Consider the following 18,436-nt stretch of genomic DNA (forward strand, 5'->3'; position numbering starts at 1 on the left):
TGTGGGTTTCCACCGACGTCCCATCGCGAGTGCTCTTTCCCTAAGCTGCTACGCCCAGACGCCATCTTCGGGTACAACAGCTTGCCTCATTCCGCCATTCCTCTCCTTCTCTTCTTCACTCTTCTTCACTTTTCTCACCAATACGCATCAGTGGCCACATTCTTTGTAGCTTTTCCCAGGTCAGTCATCCGTCCCGACGCCGTCCATCATTCTTGTGCAGCACACCGATACTGACGCCTCGGCAGCTTTGGAGTCACTACCAGTCCCGCACATTGCGAAAGTTTGATATCTACGACCCAGTAAGTCCCTTTCATCATCCCATCTTATTCTCTCCACTCCCCGCCCGGACACCGCCGCATCCAATGAGCTCCTCCCCCGCAATCACTTGCGAGGTCTGCTTTCGTCACACTCATCGATCACCGAGCAAATTTGCTAGGCCGTACCCCAGCCTCCTCTAATGACAAAAGTTAATCTTCTGAGCAGAGCAACGTTCCTCTCTGCATCTCAGTCTGTCGTCGCGTCCGTTGTTGAGACCCTTCGCCGCAACCCTCCTCAGGCTCGTACCTTTCGGCCTGCGTACTCTTGCTCGCGACTTCAAGCTTCGGTCCCGGATACCTTGCCGATCTTTTCACTCGTCTTCTGATCAGTGTCACTTCGAAGCTCACTGCAATGGCTACCAACGGTCGTCAGCAAAACTACGCGGCCCCCAACGCGGGCTACAAGGGACAACACATGCTCAACAATTACAACCAGCACGGCCAAGGTCATGGGTCCGCCCAATACCTCCCCCGAGGTCTGCCCATGTCCCCCCACGGTGATAATGGTATGCAAGGTCTGACGGGCAATATGGCAGCTCTCAACATGCACGCCTCGTATGGTTCGTCCGCTACCTCCAAGTCTGCGAGCTCCGCTCTGTCAGGTGGCTCCTCCGACTACGGCAACATCCCTCTCTCCAACGGTCAAGGACTTTGGGTTCCCAACCAGCAGGTCCTTGGATCTATGTACCAGATGATGCCTGGTGCCCAGCAACAGACTGCCATGGCGGCTTCCCCAAACATGTACAACCACACCGGTGCATACGTCCAGCAGGCAGCTTACCAATATGGCCAAGCTGTCATCGACAACAACGCTATGCCACCAGCATGGGCTGCTCGCATGTCCTCTTCCGAGATGCCATCTCTCATGACGCCACGCCGGGACTCCATCTCCTCCAACGAGAACGACAACCCAGGCACGCCTTACGGCAGTGGTGGTATGTACCATCGTTACGGCAACAACACCGCCATCATGGACCGTTCGCCAAACGCCCTCTACTCCAGCAGTGCTACCCCTTCGCCTTCCCAGTTGGCCCATCCCTACCAGGTCATGGCGCCCATCCCGAAGCAGCAGACCATGCCCACGTTGCCTCCCAATCTACTGGCGTTAGTGCACCAGGAGCCCCCCATTCCCCGGGCTATTCCCGCTCCTAGCTCCCCGCACAAGCCACTCGACCGTAGCCTGGAGAACAAGACTGGCGAGACCAACGTTTACATTAGAGGTCTGCTTCCCGAGACCACAGATGAGATGCTTCACCTGTGGGGCAAGCGTTTTGGAGACATCCAGAGCTCAAAGTCCATCATCGACCTGAAGACCAACCTGTGCAAGGGGTAAGCGCTTCACTACCCATCACAACGTTTCAATTACTAACTATGCTTCGCAGTTTCGGCTTCATCAAGTACCACAACTTCGAAGACGCTGAAGACTGCATCCGTGGCTTCCACTACCTCGGATATGAGGTCAGCTTTGCTCGGGTACGTTGCAGCCACTCTGATGCACGATGGCCTGTACTGACTCTTCCCAGGAATCCTTCTACTCAAAGCTCAAGAAGTTCGCCGACGAGTGCAACACCAATCTTTACGTATCCAACATTCCAAAGAACATGAACGAGCATGTATGATACTTCGCCTCAACCCTGGTGACAAGTCACTTACAACATACAGGAACTCGCCTCCATCTTCGCGCCTCACAAGGTCTGCTCGAGCAGGATCCTTCGTGACTCTTCTGGTACTGGTCGGGGTGTCGGCTTCGCTCGGTAAGTCATCGTGGTGTTGCCATTTTGATCGTTGCTGACCATCTCTAGCTTCGAGTCCCGCGACATCTGCGACGAGGTCATCAAGGAGTTCAACAACACCCCTGTATCCAAGCCCGGCGGCGAAGAGCATCTCATCCAGATCCGCTTTTCCGATACTCACGAGCAGAAGATGCTCAAGCAGCAGACCGCAGCTGGCCGTGTCTTCCGTGCTGCAGAGTACGAGGTCGGTGTTGCTCAGGCTAGGGCGCTAGGCACGCCTGACCGATACCTCTCCGTCTCCCCGATACCTGCGGGCCACGCCAACGAGTTCGAGATGTTCATGCGCGGCCAGCGCCAGCCATGGTCACCGCCAGTGCCATCCACCCTCGGCCCTGCCCGCTCATACTACATGCCGCAGGGTGGACCCATCAAGAGCGAGGACGGCGTTTCTGAGAGCGGCCTTGACGTCAAGACCAACCCCGCCACTCCCGTCAAAGCTGATGACAAGTCTACTTCACCCAGCCGCAACGACTAAGCGTGTACCGCCCTTTCCACGTCGACCTTCGATCTACTCGTCGTGCACGCACTATTCTTCATGATCGCTTCTTCAACATCCTCCAGCCACATCTTCTTGGAGACTTCTTTTGGCACCGATCATATACTTTACGAAGGCCGCACTATATCAACACGCTACAGCACGATACTCTTGTCGTTCTTTCCTGCCGCTCGCTCTGACCTTCATGTCTTTGGGCCCTAATACTTTGTTCTTGGCGCCAACACCCTGAACATATCCTTCCCATCGACACTCCAGTCTCGCGTTTTCCTTTCGATCGATATATTCGGGCGGCTTCTTTCACATTTTAGAAGTATCTGTTAGCATCTGGGCAAGCCAGCGAACCAAAAGGATCTTAGTGGGTTATTCAATGTATCTCTTTCTCATCGATGGCAAGGGCAGGTTTCAGCAGTGGTGGCTAGGTCTATGGTCGGATTTGTCGTAGTTTCGATAGTTCGTCGTATAATAGATCTTCTTCCGGCTCATATTCATGTTCGTGTCTACTTCTCTGCTGTTCATGCAATGCTTGCCTCTCAACCCGGTCGTCTTGGTACGTCTTCAAAGTAAAGAAGGTAACGAGGCTGACCTTGCGCTACACCCTGTTTAATCGCCCAATCGATCGAAGAGGGCTGCGACAGAGCACCTAGTCCAGTGGTAAGACGTCCGCGCAAGATCTTGACAGGCTTCCTAGTACTTGACCGTACTGCTTTGTGGAAGATTTCCCATCGCTGCATCTGCCTTGATTGCGGAAGACGTGTGTTCGATCCACACGGTGCTTGTAGATTTTGATCTTCTTTTTAGACTCGCGGCTATGCGATGAAGTAGGAGAGATAAGTATAGGAGCGTGTCATGAGATTCGGATCAGTGTACAGGATGAAATGCAATAGCGTGAGAACGGCAATAGTAGTAGTAATGATCGTGGCCACGCGGTGATGGCCGTAGAACGGGGATAGTCAAACATCTTGAGTCTAACTTTGTGCCTAGTTAAAGGTAGGAGGATAGATAGTACGTGCGTTCCGACTCCATCACTACTGCATACATTCATCCGGAGTGGCTGGAACGAGACTTTGTATGAATGATTTCATTTCAGTTCATTGCTCTTGCACATCTATATATACAACGGTGTACCCCTTGGACTCCTTATCCTATCAGAACAAGGGTTGAGGCAGTGACCGTAATGCTATTAGAATGCCAAAATCCTTGGTGCAGGCCCTCCCTATGCTCTGCGGGGTGTCACTGACGACGCTTCTTTCTTTCCACCTTTTTACTGCAATCGTTCAGTCCTCCCACTCTGGGTTCTGCATGTAATGTTAGTACGGCACCCTCGAAGTCATGTATATTGGAATATCATACCTTTCGCAAGATGACCACACCCTCCAACACATTGGTCAGGCTGAGATACTTCTCGTCTTCCAGCTCCGCCCGCTCACCATGCGCCAGCAACACCGGCGTGCTCTGTGTTTGCCATCCAGTAATGGTCTTCGGCCGACCGGCTTGGCCAACAATGTCTACTGCTTGACCAACACGGACGTTGACTGTCAGCGGCTTGAGGTCCTCATCGAGTGTAATGAGGAAGCGCGGCGATATGGCGGTAGCGAGGTAGTAGAGTAGGTAGTGTGAGTCTCCAGCCACAAATGACTTGGCGTCGATGAGAGACACAAGTACGGTGAGAAGACCCGACGCTGCCACACGGGACAAGACCTGACGGTCAGTGTGGAATGGGTTGAAAGACAGCGTGCCCTTGCCTGCGTGCAGCAGACCTTGAGCTATGCGAACCATGAAAAGAGCGTTGGGATCACGGTGGTAGTAGCTAGCCAATTGCCGGAGAAGTTGTGCAAGACGGGCGTTGTTGGTACCAGCACCGCAAAGGCCCATGGCGAAGATGGCGTTGATGGCGACATCGTTGTCGTTGTCGTGAGAATAACGGGAAAGAGTGTCGTAGACCTTCATTTGAGGGTTGCTAGGGCTGATGAGACCTAGAGCGAGCGGCACAGCCTTGCGGATGTTAGCCTCGCCGTAGTGCATCAGGTGGCCGAGAGTGCGGAGGATCATCTCTTGGCCGACGTCCTCGCCCATGGCGACTAACGATAGACCGATAACAGCGTAGGACTGGAGTAGCTCATCGCCCTTCTTCTCCTCGTTCTCATCCTCGATGTGCTCGTTGCAGATGTGGAGCAACTGTTGGATCTTCAGGACAGCACCGGTACCTGCCCATGCGCATACCTCGGTGAGCACAGAGGCAGACTTGGCCATGGGGTGATCAAGCGCCTTCAAGGTCTCCAGAATGACATCGACTTCTTCTTGCTGACCGAAGAAGAGTAGCGCAAGACCAAGGGCCATGAATCGGGTCCACTTGTCCTTGAGCTGCTTCGTCCGGTCCTCGTCCAAGAGCGTGTTCATCAGGGCATCAGTGACATCTCCGTTGGCCGAACCAACAAAGATCATACCAAGCGACAGCGCCGCCATGGCAGAGAGCTGCATGTCGAGGCTGGTGTCGCTGACAATCGGCAGCAGAACGTCCAAAAGGTCTTCCTTATTAGACCCGGCGTAAGCAAGACCGAGACCCATGATAGAAGCCAAGCGGATGTTCTTGTTCTTGGAATTGATGTTGTCCTCATCACCCAAGAGAGCCATGGCAGGGTCTGAGTCCATGCGCACACCCGAATTGAAGATACCGGTAGCAAGCATAGCGCCAGCCTTGACCATGTCGTCTTCGACGTGTGTGAAGGGGTCGACCTTATCGAGACCCTCTTCTACGTCCCAGAGCATGAGCATACCCAGAGAGGCGGTTGTTGACAGCATGCCCTCCTCCTTGGTCTTCCACACCCAGCTCTGCTTTGTGTTCTCGTTAAGCATGAGCTTATCATTGGCGTAACCGGCATTGACAAAAGCGTTGACGAAGGCGGAGGCAAGGTTGTGTCTGGCGGAATCGGTATTGGTGAGGCCGGCCGTCCTGCTGCTCTCCAGATGTGTCTTGTAGATGTCGTCAGGGGTCTTGGGGTCGAGAATGTTAAGCTCCTTGCCCAGCGCCTTAAAGTGGTCGGGTAGCCGCGTGTTGTTGATGCACTCCTGGAGCTCGGCATCGTCGTCCTCTGAGACGTCGAGCCATATCCGTTGGCGGCCACATAAGTAGGCCATTTGTCTCCGGATCGACTTGTCCTTGGTGGCGTTGAAAGCTTCAATGATGAGATCGGTCTCGTGTAATCGTATCGCGATGACGATTGCCTGTGTGTACTGCTTGTATTTGGCGTAGATTCGGTACGTGGTACGGAGGAACTTGTCGTTGTCTGGGTAGGTGAGTAGGGGCACGTTGCTGCTAGTGTTAGTGTCGATGCTGCAGGCAAAGTGCGGGAATATCCTACCTGACCATGTATAGAGCCACCCTCGAGTATGTGTTCTCGTCAATGTACTGCTCAATCTGATCAATCATCTCCAGCTCAGACAGGATATCAACGGCATCAGCCTCTGCGTTGTGCTTGAGGAAGAAGGGGACGAGGTTTGAGGCGAGGTCGGTGACGTCGTCGGTGGATTTCTCGTCGTTCAGGCGGTTCTGGTATTCTGTGCCGATCTCAAGCGCAAGATGGCGCATGTACTCATGGCCCCATGAGCCGAGATCTGTGGAGGGGGCCTCGAGGCGGTATTTGAGGCAGTCTAGGCGGTCCTCATCCGAATACGTCATTCCCAGAACAGACATCATGTCGGCGAGCGAGCGCTATCTTTGTTAGCATGGTGGCGTGTATGGAGTGTGGGCGTGTCTGCGCACCTTGTTCTCGCCTGCCGGCCATGATGCGTAGGCCTTCTCGAGGTTCTCGTAGTGTGGTCGGAGGAACTTGAGCGGCTTGGGCACGGCCGTCATGGAGCTCGTCGATGTCTTGATGAATTCCTTGATCTGTTCGAGGGCGGGCTTGTAGAGGCTGGTGTCGGAACCCTAGTAAACACATGAGGTCAGCGCATGTTGCGGGGACCAGCCATCGTCGCAGCAGCTTACCAGTATCCGCTCAGCCAGCATGTCAAGGTCACTCTTCAGCTGTTGGTCTTCCTCGCTGAGCTCCTCTGTGGTTTGTCATCAGTGCAAGTCCATGACGATAGCCATCGGCGCTGTGCCGGGGACCAGACATACCGCCAGTTGTCGCAACACCGCCCTTCTTGTCCTCAAGATCTGGCTTTGCGTCCTTGCTCTTGTCCGCGTCATTGCTCACGGGCGCCTTGCCCTTGCCCTTGTCGGCGGCCGTGGGCTTCTTCTCGTCGTCCTTCGCCATGTTGATGATGTGTAGCTAGGGCAAGCGGCGAAGTGTGTGTATGTGTCGGGACGAAGCGGCGTCGATAGCGACGGTGGAAGGAGATGTGGGGTGCTGAGAGATGTAGATGCGGCGCTCAAATGGGTCGGAGGAGCGAGAGGCAAGTCGAGTGGGGAGTGGTAATAGGTTGATGTCGATGAGGCAGCTCTTGCTTCGCGTACCACTTCCGCCGCGCTAGGGCCAAGCCCGTCCGCCGATGATGAGCGCCGCCCGCCGCTCAGAACCTCCCGCCAAAAATTATTGTTGCCGCATACAACCCCGAAAATCACCACCACACGACGCCGATAGGCCACCCAGGCAGCTACCATGAAGCTCAACGTCAAGAATATCCGGTACCTCTCCGCCGATGATTGGCGTGTTCTCACTGCGGTAGGCGCCCGCCCGCCGGCTTTCCGAACGTAGTGGGGGACTAACGCTGATGAAGACGATAGACAGAGATGGGCAGCCGCAACCATGAAATCGTGCCAACCCCCCTGATTGCTCAGATCGCCGCCATCCGCTCCGGCGACGGCGTCCACCGTTGCATCTCCAACCTCGCCAAGATCGGCCTCATCGCCAAAGTCCGCAACGCAAAGTACGACGGCTACCGACTCACGTATGGCGGTCTCGACTACCTCGCCCTCCACACACACCAAAAGGCCTCGACCGTCTACTCGGTCGGCAACCAGATCGGCATAGGCAAAGAGTCGGACATCATAGTCTGCGCAGATGAGACGGGCAGGCAGCTGGTGCTCAAAATCCACCGTCTGGGTCGCATTTCTTTCCGTACCGTCAAGGCGAACCGCGACTACCTGCGGAATCGCCAGGGTGGTTCGTGGATGTACATGTCGCGCCTCGCTGCTCTGAAAGAGTTCGAATTCATGAAGGCCCTACGAGCAGAGGGATTCCCTGTACCCGAGCCGATTGGTCAGAACAGACATACCGTCGTCATGAGCCTCATCGACGCCTTCCCGATGCGCCAAATCTCAAAGGTCGGTAACCCACAGGAGCTCTACGGTGAGCTGCTCGCCATTATCGTTCGCCTCGCGCAGCACGGTCTCATCCATGGTGATTTCAACGAGTTCAACATCCTAGTTGAAGAGAGAACAGAAAAAGACGGCAGTTTGTCACTGGTGCCAACCCTCATCGATTTCCCGCAAATGGTCTCCATTGACCATGCCAATGCCGAATACTACTTTGACCGCGATGTGGCTTGCATAAAGCGCTTCTTCGATCGCCGTTTTGGCTTCACGAGCGACGAGCCGGGTCCTTTCTTCAAGGACGCCACAAAGAAGCTCGTCAAGCGGTTAGATGTCGAAGTTCAAGCTTCCGGCTTCAGCAAAAAGATGGCCAAGGAACTGGAATTATACATGAAAGAGCATGGTATCGATGGCGACGCTGGAGATGTCGCCACTGGAGCAGACGGGGAAGAGGTGGACGACGACGATGAGGCTGATGACGCAGGCGATGATGAGGAAGTTGAAGATGAAGAAGACGGCGGTGTTTCCCTTGAAGGTGGCCCAGTAGGCGACGATGTGTCTGCTCCCAGCGATACGATTGCAGATGGGCAGTCAACACTAGCTGCACAGATGACTATACTGGAGATAAGGGATAACGACCCGTTACCAGATCTCAAGGATATCAAGCCACCGCCACCTTCGGAACCCACCATGACCACCAAGGCCGCTAAGAAGAAAGCCGGCTGGTCTATATAGGCCTGCCAACTACATCATCTTCTGTTCCTTTGTTTCAGCGATACCCAGATCCATGTCTCCTCCCGGCACTCGTTTCATTTGAAGGCCTAAAATATACAACACATTTCTCTACATCAAGATTCCGCTGTGATAGGCTCATCCAACCCATCTTTCTCCTGATAATCTTTCTCTTCCCGAGCATCTATCTCCCCCTTAGCCTCATCCAACCCGTCATCGCTCCAGATATCAACCTCATCTTCATCACCAGCCGCTATTTCCGTGCATTTCGGAGGCACAACCTCCCTCTTAGGCCCAGACCGTATCATACGCCCAACAAAGCGTAAATCCGGATCCACGAACCCTTTCCGTATGAGCAGAGACCGTATATCTGCTGCAAGGAGATCACCATTTGCAACCTCATGATCCATCAGAACGTTACCATCGTCAAGCTCTCGTATGCATGAAGTGCTGATACACGCTGGAAGCGTGCTACCTTCTGTGACGCGGCCCAGCCAATTGTGACGCTTCCTTAGGACGTCTGCTATCAGAGGGTTGGATGTGGTGAAGACGACTGTCCGACGGGGTGGGTGGATCAGGTATTGTATTTTGTGTGAATGGCGGTTATTCATTTTGATTGGATGTATGAGATTGCCGAAGAGTGGAAGCTGTGTAAGTTGGTGGGGAAATGCGAGTACGTGTTAGAGATTCCATGCAGTCTCTGTTCGTTCACGTTCGGGGTTGGTGACTTCAACGCAGTGTACTTTCACTTGTATAGTTGATCTGTACCCGCTGGTATTGGAAAGACGGAAGAGGTCACAGACATGTGCGTGAATGCTCCGAGTGCGCAACGAGAGAGAGCTCTCACGATCTGGGCATTCAATTGGTGAAGGGTAACATTTCCCTCCATCCCTCGTTGCCCACCGCAGCACTTTAAACCTCACTCCCTATCTAACTCCCCTCGATCCATACTCCGCTACCAAAGCAAGACACCCAACACCAAACCCCCTTCACAACAGCAACCATGGTTCTCATAGTCAAGATCCCGCCCTACTACCGCTCCACCTCCTACGTCCTCCACTACAACCGCCACCCCACCACAACAGCCCAGTACATCCTCCTAACCCCCGCCTCCACAGAAACCCTCACAACGCGCAACGCCGCCATCGCAAAAGACTGTGCGGCATGGGGCTGGCGCCTCTACAACACCGACCGCTCGCTCCCCAAGATGGAGAAGTGGTTTGCCAAATATGAAAAGCTTGCCAAGAAGAACACCTGGGATGAGGATATTTGGGTTATTTGGCAGAGGGAAACTGGGCTGAGGATTAACGGGGAGGATGAGAGGAAGAAGGCTGAGGCGGAGGCGGTTGCTGGGAAAAGTAGGCTGGAATCTGTTTTGAACAGCGCGAAGAAAGCGCACTGGCGGGTTTGGGGTAAGGATACGTGGGTTGGGAGTGACGAGCTCAGGCTGAGGATGGAGCACGGTCCTAGAGAGGAGAAGAGGATGAGGAAGTGGGCTGAGGAGCAGATGAGGGAGATGTCGGGGATGCTTGATCCTTTCTCGGATGTTCATGAGGTCATAGGAGAGGATGATGAAGACGAGGACGAGGAGCGTCCGGAGGGAGAGCTAAGAGGCGGTGGTGCTGACGGTGCTGATTTGAAAGCGACTCCGGGTGGAGAGACTGAGGCGTTGACTGCGGTGGTGCTTCCGAGGCATGCTTGGTTATCTCGAGGCTGAGGTTTGCCCAATAACGCTGGACGATAGGCAACGCCGTAATAATATTATACTACAATACTCCTTACATCCATCCTCATCTAAACACCTCACACCCCAGTTTTCCCCCCCTCCACGCTCCTATCTCTCACCCTCTTCTCGCTCTCTTCCCCCCTCATCCTCTTCATCTCCTCTACCCCCTTCGTCAAATCCCTATGCACAACCCTAATCTCCCAGCTATCATCCTCGCTCCACTTCACTTTCCCCAATTGCTCCGCAAACGCCACGCTTCTGTGATGTCCACTCCCACATAGACACCCCACTCGTACTATCGCCACTTCGTCTTCCCTACTAGCCCTCACATCCTTGATTTCCATGAGCCGTTTTATATCGTCTTTGGCGCGGGCCACTGTATCACTGAAAGACTCGCGCTGCATGAGTTCGTCTTGTAGCGTCGAGTCGAGCCCTGTGCATGTCTTTCGTATTTGGCGAGACGGGTTCTCGGTTACGCGGCAGTCGTATTCTAAGTCTGGTTTTGGGGATGGTGGAGTGAAGCGGTCGTAGGATGTTATCTCGAGGATTGGTCGTTGTCCTTTTTGGGTATGAGAGGGAGCTGAATTTTGATTGGTTTCTTTGGCCGCGGATAGTTCGTCTTCGGTTGGCGGAACGAGTCGCGTGTTTTTTACTTTCGAGGCGATGTCTGATAGTATGGCCATGTTGTCGATGATGGGTTGAGTGGAGACGGGAGCGACACTCAAGTTGCGGTTAAAGCCGTTGGTGGGAAATGTGTAGACAAGGCGGTTCTTCTATGGACGACTGCGTATATGGTTATAGTGGAAAAGACTCTATGGTGCAGGCTTCGCGTCCTGTTTCGGTGACGCTCGTTTAGGTAAGAGGTCGCGTGCTCGGCTGCGGACAGGCTCAGGGTCGGCTGAAAACTCCTGCTCCATTGGCGCATGCATATGACGTTGAGCGCTGTGGATCCACGGGCAGACCCGCGAGTGCCGTGTAAGGTGCGTCATCGCCAGACACACAGCCGCATCAGATATCGCGACGATTCGCTAATCTTTGCACCGGCCTTTTTTGTCTGTTGGTCTGTCTGCAGCCACGCCAAGTGGTTGCTGTTCTATCTAGCTGAGCGTCTGTTTGAGAGACGAATTGGACGCTTAATGCACGTAGTGAACAATCGCCGCATCGATTGCATGGCTAGTCTACATAAAAAAGGGCTGGGTAACCATCCGAAATGGAAATGCAGTGTGTAGAAATTTGAATTCATTTGTGCGAGACATGTCTAGGCGTTGATCACAACACACTCCATTGACATCTTGCTCGCCCAGCTTCATCTCGATGGGACTTCTTTCTTCCGATGACCCACAAGCATGATTCTCATTGTATGTCCCGTACGTTGCTTCGTGGGCCGGTCATTCGCGAGATCCTTCACCGACTGCACTCCTGCCACGTCGTAAACCGGGTGGTGTAGTCGTTGATCCATGCGCGCGCCTGTTTCCTGGCCCGGACTTAACCCAGTTGTGTCCAATAACTTCCTCGTTGAGAGATCTTCCTGCCGACTGCGACGCATATCTTGGGGGACCTTTTTCGGCGGCTTTGTAGCCTTCTTCCTTGCCCGAAGGGTTCGTGTGGAGCTGCTCGTCGGACAAGGGACCTTCCGCAGTGCGTTGGACATGGTTTGCTACGAAGCCGGGGGCGGGCTGAGTTTCGTCATGAGACATCGCTGGATGCTGTACGGCAGTGGAAAAATGTAACTTTAGTCGTCGAACACATGACTCGAACGTTGGCTTGTCGGCGGACTGAACTTCGTCATGAGCCATGGGTGAATTCCGTACGGTAGTAGGAGCATGTGAATTCACTCGTCGAACAAATGACTCGAACGTTGGCTTGTCGTCGGGTGGCGTTTGGCCTGGTGTTTGAACGACCTCGTCTTGATAGTACAGACCATCTGTTTTGTTGAAGAGAGCACCTGGGGGTGCCAGTTCGGAGATACCCGTCCGCCAGTTTATGATAGTAGAAAGGGAAACGACTGTGATTTTGCACGCCACGGCGGATGGCGTAGTAGCATAGCGATACTTCACTATCCTTCCCGGTGAATCTACCCGGTGCTCGCGGTAGAAGGCCTCCATAGGTATTTCAATGGAAGCAGGGTCGTAGGAGATGAAGTTGATAGACGGTCTTGGTGGTATCTGCTGACTGGGCAGATACTCCGATGGGTCGCAAAGTGAGGGCATTTTCGGATTGGCGCAACAGTACGCTGTTATGTTTTGTGATAAGAAGGGAACTGTAAATGGATGCCGCCTCCGTTGAGACTAGAGAATGTAAAAGCAGTATAATGTGGTCGTCAAGCGTGTTGTGTTAAAAGCTCAAAAGGCTTGATGTTTATTATTTACTACTCAATTTAGCAACACCCAAAAACGAGAAGGTGGGAACGTACCATAGAAGGGGTTTAGTGATGAGGGCTGTGACTACCACGTAGACTCGCGAACTATCAGAGTGCACCTTCCTCCCGGTCTTTGATCTTGGATAACACACTCTTATTAATGTCATGCTCCGCCAAATGTTCGACTGCGGTTTCACTTGACAGTCGTTTGCCCTCCTTCGGCGGGTCAAGTCCTTCCTTTGGCTTGGTCCGCCGCTCGAGCTCCTCGATCCAGTAGGCTTCAAGTTGACCGCGACGCCTGTCTGACAGGAACTGCTCATCCTCGTCTTGCCGGAACGCCTTGCAGAATGCATCGCAGAAGGGTCGTGATTCGCACTCCCACTCGAAGATCTTGCTACAGTCCATGTAGATTCTCGGATCGTTGGTGATGTAGGGTTGCAAGACTCCGGGCACATAGATGATGTACGGCATCGTAACTTCCCTAGGAGCAGTGTTGGTTGTTGTAGTTAGTAGGTGTAGCTTTGGCAGTGGGATACCTTGCGGACTTTTGATTGCTAAAAGATAATCGTGGACGAATGTAATCAATTGTTTGCTAAAGTGAAAGTACTATCAGTGAGAACACCGAAGATTGGAAACGACCTGTTGGGTTTGAGTGAGTCTAGCTCTTCAAGTGATGTACAGTCACAGCGGAGGGTGAGTTTGGTCAACGTATCGTAACATAGCGGGCCATGGTCATCGTTACGGGTGAGTGGCATCTGATGATTGCAGACTCCGCAGCAAACGGAGCATTACACAAACCGCGTCATATGAAAGCAGTGAAGGCGATTGCGGATGGATCCTTGCCATGGTGTTGAAGTGGGTGAAGGCAGTCGCCTGGCAGTTCCTGAGTTCTACCGCAGCAAAGAGTGAGATGAATACAGTTAGGCTCATGCAGCAGTGTAAAGTCATGGCAAAGAGTGGTCTGGCGCGTCGAAGGGTGAACGCCTGGGGAGGGATGACGGGCTAGCCCCCCAATCTTGGCGAATGACTCAATCGCGAAGCACCCCTCCAAAATGTTGCAGGCCAAAAAGTTGACGGGAACGACACGCTGCAACCCACCGCCAAGATGAGCGCCGAATCAGGAGTCAAGACACAGTCAACGTTCGACATTGTAGCGACATACCGCCGCATCCTCAAAGATGACCCGGAACTCACCATGCCCGTCGCGGCCATCGAGGCGCTCGTAGAAGCCATCGCGCAGAGCTCCGTCTCGACCGTCGCAGAGACGCTCGACCTGCTCGAACGCCATACCGCCGCCCTCAAGGCCTCTATCGCGAATCCAATCTCCCTCTCCGCTGGCACAGATCTCTTCCAGCGCTACCTCATCACCACCCTCAACCGCCCGGCGAGCCTGAACCTCGGCCCCGACGACGACTTCCGCGCGATACGCAACCACCTCCTCTCCAACGGCAAGCTGTTTGTGGACCGTGCGAAACAGAGCAGGGAGAAGATCGCGAGTTTCGGCAAGCACTTCATCCGCGACGGCGGCACGGTGCTCACAAATGGAGGATCGCGAGTAGTGGGTGCGCTACTGCGAACGGCCGCCGAGTCGAGCACTCTCCGGTTCAAGGTCATATACGTCTTGCCCTCGTCAAGCTCGTCAGATGCGAAAGAGGGCCTCCAGACTGTCGCCGACCTCCGAGAGCACAATGTACCAGTCGCCACAATTCCAGATTCGGCCGTCGCCTACTCACTGGGTAAAGTCGACATGGTCATTGTCGGAGCTGAAGGCGTCGTCGAGAACGGTGGCATCATATCGCGCATGGGCACGTACCAGTTGGGCGTACTGGCTAAGAGCAAAGGAAAGCCCTTCTACGTGGTCGCCGAGAGCCACAAGTTCGTTAGGCTATATCCACTCAGCCAGTTCGATCTGCCCATTGAGCAGAAGGTACTCGACTTCAAGGTCGCAGAAGAACACAAGGCGGAACACAAGCCCAAGAGCGACGAAGAGCAACGGAATGTCTTTGACGAAGCCATCGCAGACATGACTGCGAAGCAGAGATCGACCGTGGTTCCGCTCGACGCTCATGACGCTGTCGACTTTACGGTACGCTCTGCTTACTTCAATTATGACTCCATCCGCTAACCTGAACTAGCCACCCGACCTGATCTCCGGCATCATCACCGAATCTGGTGTTCTCACTCCGTCTGCCGTGTCAGAGGAGCTGATCAAGATATGGTTTTGAGCCCTCCCTGAGCATCAACTCCTCACCCTACACCAAATACACAAACTTCATCGCGACGCACACGCCGGACATACACGCGTTTGATGAATGCTCACATCCGTGATAGGAATTATGTAGAAAGCGAATCTGTGACTCTACAGCCTTCGCGCCTACGCCGTAGCCGGCGCGTCACGTCCTGAGACTGCGAACCGCACGTTACAGGATATGGTACCTCAAAATCTCGCCTCAGAGCGTCTGGAAGCTGGCTCTATCGCACAAGAGGACTGAAGAACGAGGGAACGGCCAACGATAACGACGTCCCGTGGAATGGTGCTGCGCCGACGATAACAACATATGATACCCAATAGACATATTCAATGGCAACATGTCTTCGACCTGTTGCACATTCAAGGGTCAGACTCTTTGGCAATGACATATCTAGAGTGTGAAAATACTGAGCGTGAAGTATGGGAAAATATTGACATCAGTAGCCAGTTACCTCGAAGATGAATGCACGCGACAGCGTACAAAGCCTCATAACATCTGCTAATTTCTCACCACCACACGACGCTTGCAAAAAATGCCATATCTAGTCCAACCACCCGCGCAGTCCATCGAAGCTTGCGACCCGCTGTTCACCTACGTGCTTGACGACCCCATCCCCTCCGAAATACGTATACTCAAGGACCTTAAGGAACTGGGCTGGGAAGTCTCCGTGCATTTCCACGATGATGCGGTTTATCTAAATGCCACGAAAGAGATCGGAAAGGCGTTAAAAGCGATACGACGCAGGACGCAGATGATACATGGGGATATGGTTGGGGACAGTCCCAGGTTGACTCTTGAGGAAATGTGGCAGAGGGAGATGACCAGCAGGTCGGAACAAGAACTCTGCGATATCAAGGAGAAGGAGAAAGTTAACGATGCAGCAAGCATAATGTCGCGGATGACAGAGCAGAGAGCTTGGGTGCGCTGGGCCGATGAGGAGGCTGGATTGGAGGCGAACAGCTCTAACGTAAGCGATCCTCTGATATAGAAATATCAGGAAGACCAAAATATGCAACTGATGAACCCAGACAGGTAGTGCAAGCCACCGATAGACAGTCCTACCTGTCGCACACTCCGAGTTTGGAAGACTATGAGGACTCAGTCATCGACGTTTACGAAGGGCCTGCTGGCAGCCCCAGTACGAACATATATACTTACAACGCATCTCGTTTTATTGAAGAACACGAACCCGACTGGCATACATTTGTACCACATCACTCTACCCAACGCGCTGCGCATCAGCCTGCAGGTCATTCAACCTCATCATCTTCTATGTCTTCTACAACCTCTCCTTCTTCAGAAGCCCCAGTCGGACTTATGGGTATGTCTGGTTACTGGTGTCCACCGATTTCTCTCAAAGCCCGGTCGCAAAAGAACTCTCGATCTCAATCCATCGCACCAAGCGCTGTGCTTCCATCACGAGACTCGAAGGAGACTCGGAAGCTCAAGAAGAAAGTTACCCGTCGTGACTCAGAACCCTCGTTGGGAAAGTATCTGCCACTGGGGTTTGTCAGGCCCCTGTCTTGGGTGAAAGGAAAGCGAAGCGCGAATGAAGGGGCCAGTGCAGATGCAACCGCACCAGATGAGCAACAAACCACCGCTCGATCAGAGAGCTCCTTTAACCCTTATCAACGCACCACCCCCACGCAATCTGTTCCGAATATCCACCTGCAAGAGTATTCCTCCACTTTCCTTCAACCTGAACCACGTAACATATCACCCGCCTTTTCTACTACCTCCAGTCTCATCTTCCCTGGCCGTGAGATAACCCCAGAAGCCTACTTCCAGCGCACGAACCGACCCCGAAAGAATCTACAGCCGCGCCAGCTTACACCACCACCAGGACTAGAAAACGATCCCTACATGTGGCAATTGTGGGACCGCGGCCGTAAAAGGCAGCGAGACAAGACTGATCGTGTGCTGGGTAAAGACAGCATGCAAAGACAAGATAGCGGCAATGCTAGTTGGTATGATGGGTTCCAGAAGATGATGAAGGAGAAGGAAGCAAAGGTGGCCAAGGAAGAGAAGAAGGCTGAGAAGAAGGCGAGGAAGCAGAGGGAGAAAGAGGAGAAGGAAGAGCGATTACGCAAGGAGAATAGGGAGAAGGAAGAGCGGATACGCAGAGAGAATGAGGTGAGGGAGGCTTTGAGGAAAAAGGGTGATTTTGCAGGTGGGTATTTGCCACGATATGCATGACAGCCTCTACTTACGTGCATAATGTAGGCATAATGAATAGCTGGGCAGGTTAATGCTCGCGGGCGGTAGGACAACGTCGTCGCGGTGGTTGTTAATGACTCGGAGGTCTTGATCGAAACTATGGAGGAGTGCAACACGTAGGACGATACTTTACAAGCCTTCGCATCTACGAAGGCTTCTCCATTTGTTCTGTCTCATGTATATGTGGATATTCAATGTACAAGACCTATTCCAAGAGCAAAATCCAGCAACAAAACAGTCTCATCTAACCAGCTCGTAAGAAGCTAGCGCAGTTGTTGCCTTAAACCTAAACGATCCTTCGAATATACCCGAGCAAGTATAAAATCTGCGCGTGCCGTCAGTTTACCAACTGACTATTTCTTCCAACATAAGCATCACATATCTAATCCCGTACCCTCCGTACCAATATTATCTCGTATTCAAACGCAATGATCCAGCAACCCAAAGACATACTACGAGACCTGATCATAACAACGGACGGCCAAGCCGAGGAGCCGTATTCCTATCACGAATGGGGCTACACCATCTACCGCACATGCTACACGCCAGAATCTCAATCGCAATGGGAATCTCTAATCGAAGCCATTCAGCAAGGGGTCGAAGAATCCTTCCCTGGGTCGCAAGACCATGAGCCACCGACAACATCCCAACTCTTACGCTCCCTCTTACGTCTAGACTTCCGCTCCGATGCTTCCCTGTACGATGGTCTTACTGTAGAACAGCTTCGCCAGACCTATCTCACTCCACCAGAAGATTCAGTGCTCCCACCGAACTTCTACAGGAGCGAGCGTGTCTTCCTTGTCGCTGACGCGGACGTTTTGATGGATCCTTACTTTCTGCCGAAAGAGAATGAGACACCGGAAGTACCCGTTGACAATACTGCAAGCTACGTCGCAACTTCCCAGAGTGTGCAGAAATGGCAATATCAATACCACGGCTACAGCAAATCCTCCAGTACCAAGCGACGAGGGCTCAAGTGTGTCGAGGTAGATTACGTTGCTGCGGATCATCATCCAAGGAGAAGAGGTCAGGGCCTCGGGGACCGTTACTTTGGCTGGTTCATGATGACGGCGGAGAGTGTGATGGAGCTTTGGGAGGTGTTGCTTGATCAGGATGTCGAGGAGATTAAACCTAGATTGGTTGATGTGATGATTTGTGAGTGTATCATGGCCTGTTCGTGTGTTGGTGGTGAACAGGTGTGCTAATGCTTGGACAGGGGGAGGGTATTGAGGCTCGATGGAACGATGAGCTCATGATGGAAGGCCTTCTGTCACTTTTGCGGCGCTGTTG

General features: G+C 53.2%; 9 protein-coding genes and 1 non-coding gene across 10 annotated transcripts; 7 read left to right on the top strand and 3 right to left on the bottom strand.

The window, feature by feature from the left end:
* Window positions 1-669: 669 nt before the first annotated feature.
* J4E79_008879 (uncharacterized protein) lies at window positions 670-2,585 on the top strand (the record flags this gene model as incomplete). Its single annotated transcript, XM_049357732.1, has 5 exons — window positions 670-1,646; window positions 1,700-1,790; window positions 1,841-1,930; window positions 1,980-2,071; window positions 2,120-2,585. 5 exons carry the CDS (start codon window positions 670-672, stop codon window positions 2,583-2,585), a joined length of 1,716 nt encoding a protein of 571 aa, XP_049207771.1.
* A 655-nt stretch (window positions 2,586-3,240) lies between these two features.
* On the top strand, window positions 3,241-3,382 carry J4E79_008880. The gene has a single exon. It is a non-coding gene; the product is annotated as a tRNA-Leu (tRNA).
* Window positions 3,383-3,880: 498 nt separating this feature from the next.
* Window positions 3,881-6,862, bottom strand: RPN1 (proteasome regulatory particle base subunit; the record flags this gene model as incomplete). The annotated part of the gene is made up of 6 exons (XM_049357733.1): window positions 3,881-3,901; window positions 3,957-5,916; window positions 5,966-6,315; window positions 6,367-6,531; window positions 6,592-6,656; window positions 6,724-6,862. 6 exons carry the CDS (start codon window positions 6,860-6,862, stop codon window positions 3,881-3,883), a joined length of 2,700 nt encoding a protein of 899 aa, XP_049207772.1.
* A 345-nt stretch (window positions 6,863-7,207) lies between these two features.
* Window positions 7,208-8,595, top strand: J4E79_008882 (uncharacterized protein; the record flags this gene model as incomplete). The annotated part of the gene is made up of 2 exons (XM_049357734.1): window positions 7,208-7,270; window positions 7,333-8,595. 2 exons carry the CDS (start codon window positions 7,208-7,210, stop codon window positions 8,593-8,595), a joined length of 1,326 nt encoding a protein of 441 aa, XP_049207773.1.
* A 1,000-nt stretch (window positions 8,596-9,595) lies between these two features.
* Window positions 9,596-10,309, top strand: J4E79_008883 (uncharacterized protein; the record flags this gene model as incomplete). Its single annotated transcript, XM_049357735.1, has 1 exon — window positions 9,596-10,309. The coding sequence occupies one exon, from the start codon at window positions 9,596-9,598 to the stop codon at window positions 10,307-10,309; it is 714 nt and encodes a 237-aa protein (XP_049207774.1).
* Window positions 10,310-10,426: 117 nt separating this feature from the next.
* Window positions 10,427-11,001, bottom strand: J4E79_008884 (uncharacterized protein; the record flags this gene model as incomplete). The annotated part of the gene is made up of 2 exons (XM_049357736.1): window positions 10,427-10,498; window positions 10,615-11,001. The coding sequence occupies 2 exons, from the start codon at window positions 10,999-11,001 to the stop codon at window positions 10,427-10,429; spliced, it is 459 nt and encodes a 152-aa protein (XP_049207775.1).
* Window positions 11,002-11,706: 705 nt separating this feature from the next.
* J4E79_008885 (uncharacterized protein) lies at window positions 11,707-13,148 on the bottom strand (the record flags this gene model as incomplete). The annotated part of the gene is made up of 2 exons (XM_049357737.1): window positions 11,707-12,551; window positions 12,797-13,148. 2 exons carry the CDS (start codon window positions 13,146-13,148, stop codon window positions 11,707-11,709), a joined length of 1,197 nt encoding a protein of 398 aa, XP_049207776.1.
* Window positions 13,149-13,782: 634 nt separating this feature from the next.
* J4E79_008886 (uncharacterized protein) lies at window positions 13,783-14,902 on the top strand (the record flags this gene model as incomplete). The annotated part of the gene is made up of 2 exons (XM_049357738.1): window positions 13,783-14,763; window positions 14,813-14,902. The coding sequence occupies 2 exons, from the start codon at window positions 13,783-13,785 to the stop codon at window positions 14,900-14,902; spliced, it is 1,071 nt and encodes a 356-aa protein (XP_049207777.1).
* A 559-nt stretch (window positions 14,903-15,461) lies between these two features.
* On the top strand, window positions 15,462-17,266 carry J4E79_008887 (uncharacterized protein; the record flags this gene model as incomplete). The annotated part of the gene is made up of 4 exons (XM_049357739.1): window positions 15,462-15,896; window positions 15,962-16,067; window positions 16,230-17,062; window positions 17,195-17,266. The coding sequence occupies 4 exons, from the start codon at window positions 15,462-15,464 to the stop codon at window positions 17,264-17,266; spliced, it is 1,446 nt and encodes a 481-aa protein (XP_049207778.1).
* A 308-nt stretch (window positions 17,267-17,574) lies between these two features.
* On the top strand, window positions 17,575-18,351 carry J4E79_008888 (uncharacterized protein; the record flags this gene model as incomplete). The annotated part of the gene is made up of 1 exon (XM_049357740.1): window positions 17,575-18,351. One exon carries the CDS (start codon window positions 17,575-17,577, stop codon window positions 18,349-18,351), a length of 777 nt encoding a protein of 258 aa, XP_049207779.1.
* Between the last annotated feature and the right edge of the window lie 85 nt (window positions 18,352-18,436).

This window comes from Alternaria viburni (assembly GCF_023758015.1).
Source record: "Alternaria viburni strain BMP 2772 chromosome Unknown scaffold_22, whole genome shotgun sequence".
NCBI lineage: Eukaryota > Fungi > Ascomycota > Dothideomycetes > Pleosporales > Pleosporaceae > Alternaria > Alternaria viburni.